The sequence below is a fragment of the Misgurnus anguillicaudatus genome, chromosome 3 (assembly GCF_027580225.2).
Source record: "Misgurnus anguillicaudatus chromosome 3, ASM2758022v2, whole genome shotgun sequence".
NCBI lineage: Eukaryota > Metazoa > Chordata > Actinopteri > Cypriniformes > Cobitidae > Misgurnus > Misgurnus anguillicaudatus.
In genome coordinates this window covers 39,889,134-39,902,149 of record NC_073339.2, presented here as the reverse complement: position 1 = coordinate 39,902,149, position 13,016 = coordinate 39,889,134, and the positions used below count along the sequence as shown (strand labels likewise).

The window sequence follows — 13,016 nt, the reverse complement described above, 5'->3', positions numbered from 1 at the left end:
TGTATCTTCAAAGTAGCAACCAATAATTTGAATAAATGTACTCTTGGCATTTTATTAACCAGCTTTATGATACCTCATAGTATCACCCCGGTCAGCTTTTTAAGCAGTGTTGAAGGACCTATTCTGGGCTCTTATTCAAAAACATTTTATATTTAAGTTTTGTAATAAAAGGTATTTATCTATTGGCAGAAATATAGCATTATCTATTAAACAGTTTTGGAGCACCATTGACTTTCATAGTATTTTTTTCCTATAAAGGCCAATGGTGCTCATGCTTGCTGCTTGATTATAATTCTTCCTTTGTGTTCAGCAGAAAAAAGAAATGTATAGGTTTGACAAAAGTTATTATTTTAGGGTGAACAAACCCTTTAAGCTTGGTAAAATCGTTGAAATTCTTAAACTCAACTGGTTTATTGCTTTTTCCAAGAGTTTGGCAATAATGACATCATAAAAACACTAATGTTCATCATTAATTAATAATTCAGTACATTAATAATTCATAGTAATAGTCCTCAAAATTAGCTATTCTTATACACGGTAATATAGTTTTTGGCTGAAATCCAGCACACTTTTTGTAGGATATCTAGAGCACCATACTCCAAAACCCACAGATATTAACTTTAATGTTTGTTTGCCCCATAGGTGACACAATATGAATACCTGGGCCTCCTGAGGAATCTGTGCGGCGTCTATTCCATCTGCTAGGTAAGCAGTTAAATGTCTGTCAGTGGTATTTAAAGAGTCCTGAATGAGCTGCAGCGACCTGTCGTTCTCCTGAGCCCACTGCAAGTTCTTTTCCAGATGCTGTCGTCTCTGTAAAACCTGTTATCGACGCCAGAACCAGGAGAACCAAACATGTGAAATCCAGCGTATGCGCTTAAGGTTATACGCTTTCAAAGCGAATCTCTTACCCTCTGCATTAGCTCGTCCCAGCGCGTGTTGTAATCTTCCACTTTTTTGTGTATGAGCTCATCGAGAACCCTGCCGTCCATGAGGGTCTGGGCTAATTCGCGGATCTGGTTGCGATTGTATTCGGGATGTTCCCTTATCATGGTGTCTATGGACTGAAAGAAATGAGAAACCACTTTAGATGTTTTTAACCAAAACCACGGGATGGTATTTCAAAAAGTTAAAAACATGGTTTCCATGGTGATGATGCGATATTTCATTTTGAAAGCTTGATAGCTAGTAGATTTATTAGCCCATAGGAAAGAAAAATAAATTGAATTTATATTCAATATTTCAACTTTCCTCGTAGACAGAATAAATTAATTGATAAATGCCTAAATGTAAATGTAAATTAAGTGAAGACCAAGAGAGCAAATTGAGACTTTTGTTGTGCCATTTTTCATTTATAAGTGGCTTTAGAGTGAAACCTCTGTTCAAAAAATAAATGCAAATGTTTGAGGAACCTCTCAACATGAAACTCTTACATCAAAAAAGTTACTTTAAACATGTACAAGAAATGCATCAGAAGTCTTAATGCACTTACAGCCAAAGCTTCTTCAAATTCCTTTACACCTCCTTGAATGTTTTCGGTTTCATCAAGTCTTTTCTCCAGTAGGTCCATCCAGGCGTTCTCCAACTCTAAATATGAGAGGAGTTCACACCAGCATGCCCACACTTCCTACAACATCCAACAAACACAAAGTGTGCACCTTAATAATCATTCTTTTATATATATATATATATATATATATATATATATATATATATATATATATATATATATATATATATATACACACACACACACACACACACACACACACACACACACACACACACACACACACACACACACATATATATATATATATATATATATATACATACATACATACATACATACATACATACATACATACATACATACATACATACATACATACATACATACATACATACATACATACATACATACATACATACATACATATATATATATACAAAGCAGATGACAGTGGATCACTTGCACATGCTGTACTGAAATACGGAAGCAAACAGTGTAATAACATCTAAATAACATCATGATCCTTTATATATCCTCCAATGGAGAAAAGTTGCAATTGCATTTTACAATTTGTGCCATAATTTTGTGCATAGTTTTTCAACTACTAATCTACTAACTACTATTGGTAGCACTGATTTATCTTCCTATCAGGAAAGAATCATAGGCAGGTGTAATTAAACGTAATTAAAATTAAGATTTATTATTAACTTTTCAAAGCTCTGTACAATACTTTCCAAAATTCCAAAATCCTTGCAAATTCCCTTAAAACCAAAATATGCAAAAACATTAACTCTTTCCCTGCCATTGAGTTGTTTTGTCAATTAAAAGAAAAAAATCTTCCTGCCAATGACACTTCCCTCTCGAGTTTTTACGGTAATCTGTAATTCACCTATTATCCACTAGATGGTGCTTTTACTCAATTTATAAAAAACTGAAGCAAAAACTAATTTAACAACATTTTAAACTCTGATCTCTAACAAAATTCCTTTACAAAAATGCAATTATTTCAGCTTTTTGCTCAAAATGTTGTATTTTTGAAGAAACCTACCCATATTTAAGAGGTTATAAAAAGAGAACAAATAAAGATAGGATGAAGGTTTTTCCTTATTTTGTTTGGTTTGTTTAAAAGCAGAGGGTCTGTTCTTTTATTTGATATACTTGTATGTTTATATATTCATAGAAGAATATTTTCCTGGAAGGTATTTTGTGAAACTTTGTGAAATTCACAAAAATGCTGGCAGGCAACTTTAACTCTGTCCCCGCCATTGAAGAGATAATGAGAAAACGCTTCCCTGCCAATGACGAGAATTTCCGGCTTTCTGCAATACCGCTATTATCCCCCAGGTGCACTTCCGCAACTTAAACAACCCGGAAGTAACGCCTCACGTGAAAGAGAAAGAACTCCGTGTATGTTTTAAAGATCGCTCTGAATCTGATCTCTATCAAAAGTCCTTCACAAAAATTTAATTATCTTAGCTTTTTGCTCAAAAATGGGTGTTTTTGGAGAAACCTACCCATATTTGAGAGGTGATAAAAAGAGAACTAATGGAGGTAGGATGAAACATTTTTTGTTGTTGTTGTTTGAAAACCGGGGGGCTGTTCTTTCATTTGTTATATTGCTTGTTTATATATTTAAAGAAGAACATTTTCTGGAAGGCATTAAACTTTTGTGAAAATCATGAAAAAAGCTGGCGCTGGCTGGCAACTTAAAAAAAAAAGCGGCTGTCGCGGTCTGCATGAACTTCTGGTAAACTCCGCTAAGAATAAATAACAACAAAGTACTTTAAATGTAGTTTAATTATATAACAAGCACAAAAAACAACACATAGATTACCTAGGAAACTAAAACATTTGTTATTTTCGACGAGGCATTTGTTCAAGAGATCAGTTTAGCAACTAGTCAGACCATAAAAAAAACGAAAACCGGAAGTAAGTTTCGGATCCAGACGTATATCATGTGCGTCAGATGAAACCGTCTATACATAACTATATTATGGTGTATAAAGACCTTACAAAATGACCTGTATTGTTTTTATTACCTTACAATGAGCCGTTTTTATCTACATACACAGCGGGTCCCCTCCTTATATGAAAGTCTGTGTCATGTTTCTACAGTAGCCTAAAAAGGACGAACTGCTCTACAGAGCTCATTTCGTCCCTACATTGTCTCCGAAATTGAAGTGCATTTTGAAATTGAAGGTTGAGTTGTTGGTTGCAATTCGCAATCGCACCACTAGATGCTGCTACAATGTACACACACCACCTTGGAAGGTAAAAACATCAATATCTTGGGTCCCTAATGGTAAGGAGCTTTCATGAAAGATACTGTAAATGTATCACTTTAAGGTAGGGGTAAGGTTGTGTCGATAGACGATAGTATCGTGTATCGACAATTTTCAGACATATTGCTAATAGCGGGCTTTCATGACAATAGTTGGCGATAGTTATTTTTATTAACATCATCATAATTTCACATTAACATGCGATTTTGCCCGCTTTTCTTCGCATGTGGCTGTACTTTGCGTGAGAAAGCTTGTAAATCGCGCAGATTTCTTCTCGCACACATGGACTTAATACGCGCATCTAGGACTCTTGCTTGGACCTAAATGCAAGCCCCATGGGCTCCTTCTAGCACCTGAACTTGTAATACGTGTGGCTCTGACATTTCCTTGCACTAGAGAGGTTGTTAAGCGCGCAGAGGGTTAAAACCAGGAAGTTTGTTGTTCCCCCTCTTTGGCAAGAAGAAAATATTAGAGCGCCTGGACTTAATGACACGGATGATTAATGGCATCAGTTTTAGGAAGGTTGCGATCATGACAGTCTTGCCCTTGCTGCTATTTTGTCCACCAATCAAGTGACAATTTACAAATTGTACAATGAACAAATTATCAAATTGAGTAAACTACTGCCACGCTCCCCGATACTACCGTGTATCAGCGATCTCACATGCGGACTACAGGGCGATCTCAAAATGGGGCATATCGCCCAACACTAGGCACGGATGTCAAAACTCAAGGCCAAATGGGCCAAATCCGGCCCACCCCGTTGTCATTATTTGTCCTGTGTTTTTACTTTTAAAAGCTAGGTATTAATTAAGTAGAAAACCATAACCAGTAGTATCGACTGCTCAAGGTAAGTATGCATTGTAATAAAAGACTTAATAAATCCTTAAAGACATCAAATATATTCGGCACTTTGAGAGCAACTGTAATGCTAATGTGGCCAGGGATGAAATTGAGTTTGACACCCCTGCTTTGCACCCCAGCACCTGACTTCATCTCCATCAACAAAAATCCACTAAGTTAAACTCAAACTCACCTCTAAAGTCTTGCATTTTCCATCAAGTCGACTGCAGAGTCGCTGGTAGTTAGAAGTTAAAACATCCAGTTCTGCCTTCAGGGCATCGTGGGCCGCAGGAGGGGCCTTTGAAACGAAATTGGTGACTTTATCCGTCAGTAGCTTCACCTTTGTTTCTTTTTGATGGACTTCCTCTTGAGCTCTCTGGAGTAAGAGAGAGAGAAGATTAAGAGAGAAATCGACAGGTGTTTAGACTAAAGTCAGCAAAACCTCAGCGTTTCTTAAAGCACCTGTTTACAAGCCAAATCTGACATAAAGGAGGTGCAGAGTAAACAAAAGAAATAATTTGACCTATTAAAGTACAGAATCCAACTGCAGGTATCACCGAGATGATATAGCACCTGTTTGGGAATTATTATATCGCAGTTGTTTAAATGTCAATCTTCTAATTTTATGACAATTGTCTGGGGAGCCTCTCAGGCACTTTGCTCTTAGCGCAGTCATTTTTATTGCCTACAGTAAATTTTATTCCCTTGCTTTATTTTTACGGTTTTCAGTGTCTTAGCACTTTTAACAAAATTACAAATAGTACTGTTTTTAAAGGCAATTCTCATGTAATATATTATTATTTTTAATGATAGCAATGAAAAATGTTAAACAAACTATATTGAAAAGTAATCTTCACTGCAACACTATATCTTACTGTAGCTAATGTTTCTTACTGTAGTCATCTATTGCTATTATAATTTATTTTATGAAAATCAGATATACACCAGTGGCCACCACCACCAGACTTGTTGTTTTAGAAGTTTTAAAGTCCATCCATATTTATTTTTCAATCTATTTTATTAAGATACAAACAGAAAATACAGGAAATGTAGACAAAAAAAATTCAGGACTAAATGTCTTCGTTAGGCATCGTCAAGTGTTTAATGTGACCTCTCTTGGCACTAAACACATCTTGAGTGTTTTTGAGCAGAATGAAGTAAAAAGACTAATTTCTTTAAAAATTAGAAATAAGAATTGAATTTTATTTAGGTTTAAGAGATCCTGCAGTTTCCTGCTATTGCTCAAGTGGAAGGGGAGTTTACCCTAAAACTTGACACATCAGTTTACATTTTTATAAAATGTTTAATACTATATACACATTTTCTGTACTTTCCAAGTATAGGTCTCTGCGTTTCCCGATTTTGGGGTGTTTTCAGACTGGGATTAGGCGTTTTAACTATCCAATCAAAAAAGTACAGAAGCCCTGAAAAGTCACACATCATTATTTTTTAACACCTATTTCAGTTTGAAGATGCCCCAAAATTGGGAAACGCATCTTTTTTGTTCTGCAGAGACCTCCTTATCTTATTTTCTGGATGTATTCTATAAAATAGACTGAGAAACAATTATATATGATCACTATACATTGCAAAAACAACTAATTCAATTGTGGCATGGTGGCCTAATGCTGCGTTCACACCAGCCGCGGTAGAGGCGTCAAGCGCGAGTGATTTCCATGTAAAGTCAATGTTAAGACGCGTTACTCACGTCTGGAGGTGAAGTCGCCTCATTCGGGCTTTTAGGTCGCAACAAATGGTGCGAATTGAGTGTGCTGCAGGAACGCGCAAGTTGAAAAATCTGAACTTTGGCGGAAATCGTGCCGCGTTAACCAATCAGGAGCTTGCTCTAGTAGTGAGGTGATTAAAGGAAGCGAGCGAAGCCCCTTCCATGACACGAATTTCGTCGTGAATGTTTTGACTAGAATTTCACGCACGGATGAAGCAAGTAAACTCAAAATGTTCAAGCGTCCAACTACGTGCAAACAGGCGCCTCTACCGCATTTGGTGTGAATCCAGCATAAGACTTTTGCACAGTACTGTATACTTAAAGAGGTCCTAGTATACTTTTCATAAAACTTTTTACTTTCTTACTTAGTATTTTATAAATACAAATATAAAAAAAATATTTTATCAAGATACATTTATTTCAAAAGCAAAATGGTCTATAATATTAAAGGACAAGTTCGGTATTTTACACTTAAAGCCCTGTTTTCAGATTGTTTATGATGAAATAGAACGGTTTTGACTGAAATTTGGACATATGATGCTGCCCCGAGAATTTTCGGGTTTTGTTCTATCACCTCCCACCTCTACAATAGGTGTATAGGTGCACAGGAACAATCCTTCCTAAAATGCATTAAACTTTCATTTACAAAGACGTGAAACTCACCGAGTGGTCAGGGGTGTTCACTGATATGCTCACACAAAAATCACTGCAAAAGATGCTTTCCAACAAGAGTTTTACCATTCATTGTAAACTTGTGGAACTATTTTTTCCAAACGCCCCACACCCGTACATTCTTCCGCTGAGAATAATAGACACTTCAACCCAGTTGGTGGTGATAATCCACCTTTGCCAATTGCAAGAATACAAACAAAGTTCCCGGCGCGGAGTAATACCGTACCTCACAGCACATCTAATACAAGTCAATGGAGGTGGACAAAAACTACGATAAAACCTGTTGGAAAGCATCTTTTGCAGCGATTTTTGTGTGAGCATATCAGTGAACACCCCTGACCACTCTGTGAGTTTCACGTCTTTGTAAAAAAAAAAGTTTAATGCATTTTAGGAAGGATTGTTCCAGTGCACCTATACACCCATTATAGAGGTGGGAGGTGAAACAACAAACACCCGAAAATTCTCGAACCAGCATCATATGTCCAAATTTCAGTCAAAACCGTTCTATTTCATCATAAACAATCTGAAAACAGGGTTTTAAGTGTAAAATACCGAACTTGTCCTTTAAGTCTTGTTGTCTAAAAATAATTATCAAAATCAAGTAAAAAAAACGACCAGTTTATCTTGAATTAAGTTTATTGAATTATGCTAAAACGAGAATTGAGCAAACATTTCTAGTCATTTTGTTAGTTATGGTAGGGGTGGGACAAAAAAACGAAAAAACATTACATACTTTGCAAAAAGGCATAGTAGGACCCCTTTAACCCTTACTGTAAATGTGTATCTTTTGAGACTTGGAATTTGATTAGTGCATAATTATAATGTTATATTTTTGGCATCTGTTTAATGGCAAATAAAATGTAAGAACATTACAACATATGCTTTATTTCAGTGGTTCTCAAACTTTTTCGGCGTGCGGCCCCCCTTGTATATGGTGCATTCCTCCGCGGCCCCCCCCCAATTTTTTTATAACAAATTTGTTCTAAAACGTAACATTTAATAAGACAAAACATATTAAAGTATACAAAGTAGTGCTGTTGGTTAGTAGCCTTATTTTTTTTTAGGTTTAATTACACAGAATTCATGATAAATTAATGTGTTTTATGAAATGTCATAAAACTGGGGCCCCTCTGGCACCATCTCGCGGCCCCCCTGGGGGCCCCGGCCCCCAGTTTGAGAACCACTGCTTTATTTGATCATTTTGTAATTCATGATTGTGATTTATGTGACAGTAGATATTCATTCAGGGTGGTTAAAGACCCAAATATGTAATAATGCCAAACATCCATGGATTTAAAAGTTAAACCAGACCTCTTGTAATTTTTTTGAGCTATGAAAGAGCCATTTTTACAGTGTTGAAAATTTCAAACCTTTAGCTCCTCCACGGCCTTGTGAAGCTCTTCGGGTGTTTTGTACTGGAAGTCTCGTTCCAGGTACTCTTCTTCAGCCTGAGTGATCCACTCCTGCATCTCCTGCATCTCTTTCCTCAGACTCACCGTCATGTCCAGTCCTCCTTTCAGGGCAGATTTCTTTGCATAGGCCTGAAAGATCAACAACAAGTTTTATTTGGTTTCCATCTCAAGCATTTTGCCTAAAACTGTAAGGAATGTCATAAAAACATCATTAAAGATTTGAAAAAAGTGTGCTTTGGTATTATGGATAACTAAATTGTACCTCACCTGATAGGTAATTAGTATTCAGTAATGTGCTATAAACCCAGTTGGCACAGTAATTACTGTACCTGTTTGCAAATGAGTTCCCACTGAGCGTTGAGTTCATCGAGCATCTTCTGTATTTTGATGGCAAACGGAGGTTCGGCTTCCCTCTTCAAAGCCATTCCCACCTCATTAATTCCATTCAGACTCGGTTGGACGGTGTTGATGTCCTTCACCAGAGCCTGGCAAATCAAACAAGGTTGTATGAAACCGAACGTCCTGGTCATTCTGGAAACCAGGTCACGCCAATGTACTGACCCAAATCTATTTCAGAAGCTATTGCTACATTACGGCTAACTAGGCATGGGGTGCAAAAAACACCCAAATGGCATTTGACATAAAAAAAGTAATTTCGTGTTCAACTGTGGTCATATCTAACGGTTGTATAAAAAGAGAAGGCAAAGCTGTACTGACTGAGTCAGGTCCCTGTGGATTTATAGCTTATTCATTTGACTTAGCAGATCTCCCAAGACAACCCAATCCTTCATTTGATCTAAATGAGAAGCAGTTTGTTTTTTCTTTCAGACCGATGCTTTAATTTAGGCTCTGAATATAAAACTCCCTCTGCTGAATTTTAATTTTTGGGCCACGTTCATGAAACACCATGGTGAGGTTTTGGAACGCTGTTGTTTTTAGCCCGTCTTGCTGTAGATCAGTACGGCATCGACAAATTCTGGGCATCCAAGTTTTTGTGTATAAAGTTTTACTGCTAAATAAATAAAGACTGTCCTCACCGTGCACTGTTCCAACTGTTTCTCCAAAGCCTCTGCGTCTCCAAGAGCCGGCCATTCCTCATTCAGGAAAACATCGACTTCTGCCATCCACTTCTGTAGAGTCTTGGTGTCGTTCTGCCATTAGAAATGAAATCTTTTAGATGCAATTTAAAGAAAACAAAAGAAAGTCTCTATAATATATCAGTTGTTTCTCCTAAGCAATGAGACTACTGTAAATGTAGGCAAATATTGAGACTATTGCTTGAGTCACCTGTCTAGATCTTCCTCATAAATAAATGAATTCCTTTATATTTCAAAATTAATTTAATCATTTATAAAACAATTAACTTTATAGACAAAATGGCATGATGTATTATAGTCAGGGAATATATATGCAATTGTTTCTTTTCCTTAAAGGGGACATATCATGAAAATCTGACTTTTTCATGTTTAAGTGCTAGAATTGGGTCCCCTGTGCGTCTTTCCACCTAGAAAATGTGAAAAAGATCAACCCAGTAGCTTAGTTTTGGTAAAACATTATCTGCAAGCATATGACAAAATAGGTAATTGAATAATAATTTGTATTCCCCTTGTGATGTTAGAAGGGGAAAATACTGCCCCTTAAAGGAATAGTCCATTTTCTTAAAAGAAAAATCCAGATAATTTACTCACCACCATGTCATCCAAAATGTTGATGTCTTTCTTTGTTCAGTCGAGCAGAAATTATGTTTTTTGAGGAAAACATTGCAGGATTTTTCTCATTTTAATGGACTTTAATAGAGCCCAACATTTAATACTTAACTCAACACTTAACACTTAAGAGTTTCAAACGACTATAAACAATCCAAAACGAGGCATAAGGGTCTTGTCTAGTGAAACGATTGTCATTTTTGACAAGAAAAATAATAAATATGGACTTTTAAACAACTTCTCATCTAGATCCGGTCGTGATGCGCCAGCGTGACCTCACGCAATACGTCATGATGTCAAGAGGTCACACAGGACGACCGCGAAACTCCGCCCCAGTGTTTACAAGTGTGTTGAAAGAGGACCGTTCCTACGTTGTTGTATGTTATCTGATACTAATTAATGTATTTGTGTCAGTTTATTGTTTACAATGGTCTGCAAATGTGCGTTTTATATATGTAACACGTGACCTCCCTACGTCACTACGCATTTACGTTAGGTCGCGCTGGACCGGACCTAGGCGAGAAGTTGTGGTTTGAAGGTGCATATTTGTTGTTTTTCTTGTCGGGAGTGACAATCGTTTCGCTAGATAAGACCCTTATGCCTTGTTTGGGATCATTTAGAGTCCTTTGAAACTGCATTGAAAAAAACTGTTACGTGTTGAGTTAAGTGTTAATTGTTGGTGTCTATTAAAGCCCATTAAAATTAGAAAGATCCTGCAATGTTTTCCTCGAAAAAACATAATTTCTTCTCGACTGAACAAAGAAAGACATCAACATTTTGGATGACATGGTGGTGAGTAAATAATTTGGATTTTTCTTTTAAGAAAATTGAATATTCCTTTAATCTGCACTATTTAACCAGGGCACTGCAATTTAGTGCAGAGATCAGATCATTTGCATTTTAAAGGACACATTTTTGCTCACACCTACAAAGTGGCAATTTGAACATGCTATAATAAATGATCTATATGGTATTTTGAGCTAGCACATCGCATATGTACTCTGGGTAAACCAAAGATTTATTTTAGATCTCAAAAAAGTCTTGTGAAATATCCCTTTAAGGCAATTCTAGATATTTATACTAGGAAAAGACAAATTTACTAATTAAATTTATGATATATTTTTGCTAACTTTTTTACTTATGCCATCTACATTCATTGATTTTTTGTTCTTTCGGATTAAAATCTGAAACATCCATTCTAAACAATAAAATACCAACCTTTGAGCAATAAAACCTTCTCCTAAAAATGGCTGTGTAAAATAAGCCGATATCTCCAGATACCTGTATCTGCATTTACTTTGAAAGCCTGCTAGAGGGAAACTATAGCCTTGCCTGAAATTGCTGTAATTTGGTCATGTGATCCTGCAGTTTCTGTATGTTCTCCTCCAGCTGCTCGGACACGCGTCTCCAGCGCACCATCACGTTGTCCAGGTCGGTCCGGTACCTCTGACAGATCTCAGGTGGGGCTTTCTGTAACACCTGCTCAGCCATCTTATTGAGATCATCAACTTCACTTTGATGGTCCTTCTGTGATGCTTGAATCGCCTACAAAATATTGTGGCATAAAACAGTTTTTAAAGGTGCATTGTGTAACTTTTAGAAGGATCTCTAGACAGAAATGCAATATAATATACACAACTATATTATCAGTGATGTATAAAGACCTTACAAAAGGAACTGTATTGTTTTTATTACATTAGAATGAACCTTTTTTTATCTACATACACCGCGGGTCCCCTTACATGGAAGTCGCCATTTTGCACCGCCATGTTTCTATAGTAGCCCTAAACGGACAAATTGATCTATAGAGCGCGTTTTGTCACTACGTTGTCTCATGTTTGATGACATGTTTGTAGTATTGAATCTTCACTATGCATTTCGAAAGGGAGGGGGAGCTGTGGACTGAGCCATTGTTTGCAATTCACAATCTTACCCCTAGATGGCGCTAGGGCTGCACGATTTGGGTAATTTTCCCCATTGCGGTTATTGATGCTAATATTGCGATGTGCGATTGCGATTATACGAAATGGTATCATGAGTCAACTTGATGGGTTTTAAGGAAAATCCACACACAGTTTAGCTAAAATGTGTATTTGTAAAACTAGAAATGTTTTCGTATTGCCGCGTGATGTAGCAACTGCTCAGTGTCAGTAATCCTAAATTCAAAATACCGCCATACAACAGACATAGAGTTTCTTTTTTTGCTACCAGATCACTGTCAACCTCCTCAGCATCCATCTTCGCTCTGGTATAAGTGACAACGCACACCACACACGTGCATGCCACACGTGCACTGTCTTTTTGTTCGTTTTTCTTTTTTTTTTTAAACAGCAAGGAAAATCATCAAACTGTTATCAGAAAGTTTGTGTTAACAAGTCCACACATTTATTTATTTAATATAATTGCAACATTTTGCTGTCATATAATCGCACAGGCTGACATCGCGATTGCGATGCGATTAATTGTGCAGCACTAGATGGCGCTAAAATCTACACAGTGGATCTTTAACTCTTTCCCCGCCAGTGACGAGTTATCTCGTGAATCCGCAATACCACTATTATCCACCAGGTGGCTTCTGCAACTTTTATATCCCCGAAAGTATCGCCCAAGGGCAAACAGCTGTATGTCCTTCTAAGTTTTGAGCATCGCTCTGAATCTGATCTCTATCAAAAGTCCTTTATAAAAATAGAATTGAATTATCTCAGCTTTTTGCTCAACATTTTGTGTTTTTAAAGAAACCTACCCATATTTGAGAGGTGATAAAAAGAGAAATTTTTTGTCAACGTTTTTTTTTAAAGGTCTGTTCTTTCATTTAATATATTGTATGTTTATATATTTAAAGGAGAGCATTTTCTGGGAGGC

General features: G+C 36.8%; 1 protein-coding gene across 1 annotated transcript in view; it reads right to left on the bottom strand.

Moving 5' to 3' along the window:
• dmd (dystrophin) overlaps positions 1-13,016 on the bottom strand; it is a 164,145-nt gene that overhangs the window by 96,992 nt on the left and 54,137 nt on the right. The window contains exons 23-30 of the mRNA XM_073866166.1: positions 11,487-11,699; positions 9,486-9,599; positions 8,778-8,933; positions 8,407-8,577; positions 4,832-5,014; positions 1,493-1,627; positions 912-1,064; positions 661-822 (exon numbers count right to left, since the gene is read on the bottom strand). Of these exons, the coding sequence (XP_073722267.1) occupies positions 661-822; positions 912-1,064; positions 1,493-1,627; positions 4,832-5,014; positions 8,407-8,577; positions 8,778-8,933; positions 9,486-9,599; positions 11,487-11,699 (1,287 nt within the window). The remainder of the gene's footprint in view (positions 1-660; positions 823-911; positions 1,065-1,492; positions 1,628-4,831; positions 5,015-8,406; positions 8,578-8,777; positions 8,934-9,485; positions 9,600-11,486; positions 11,700-13,016) is intronic.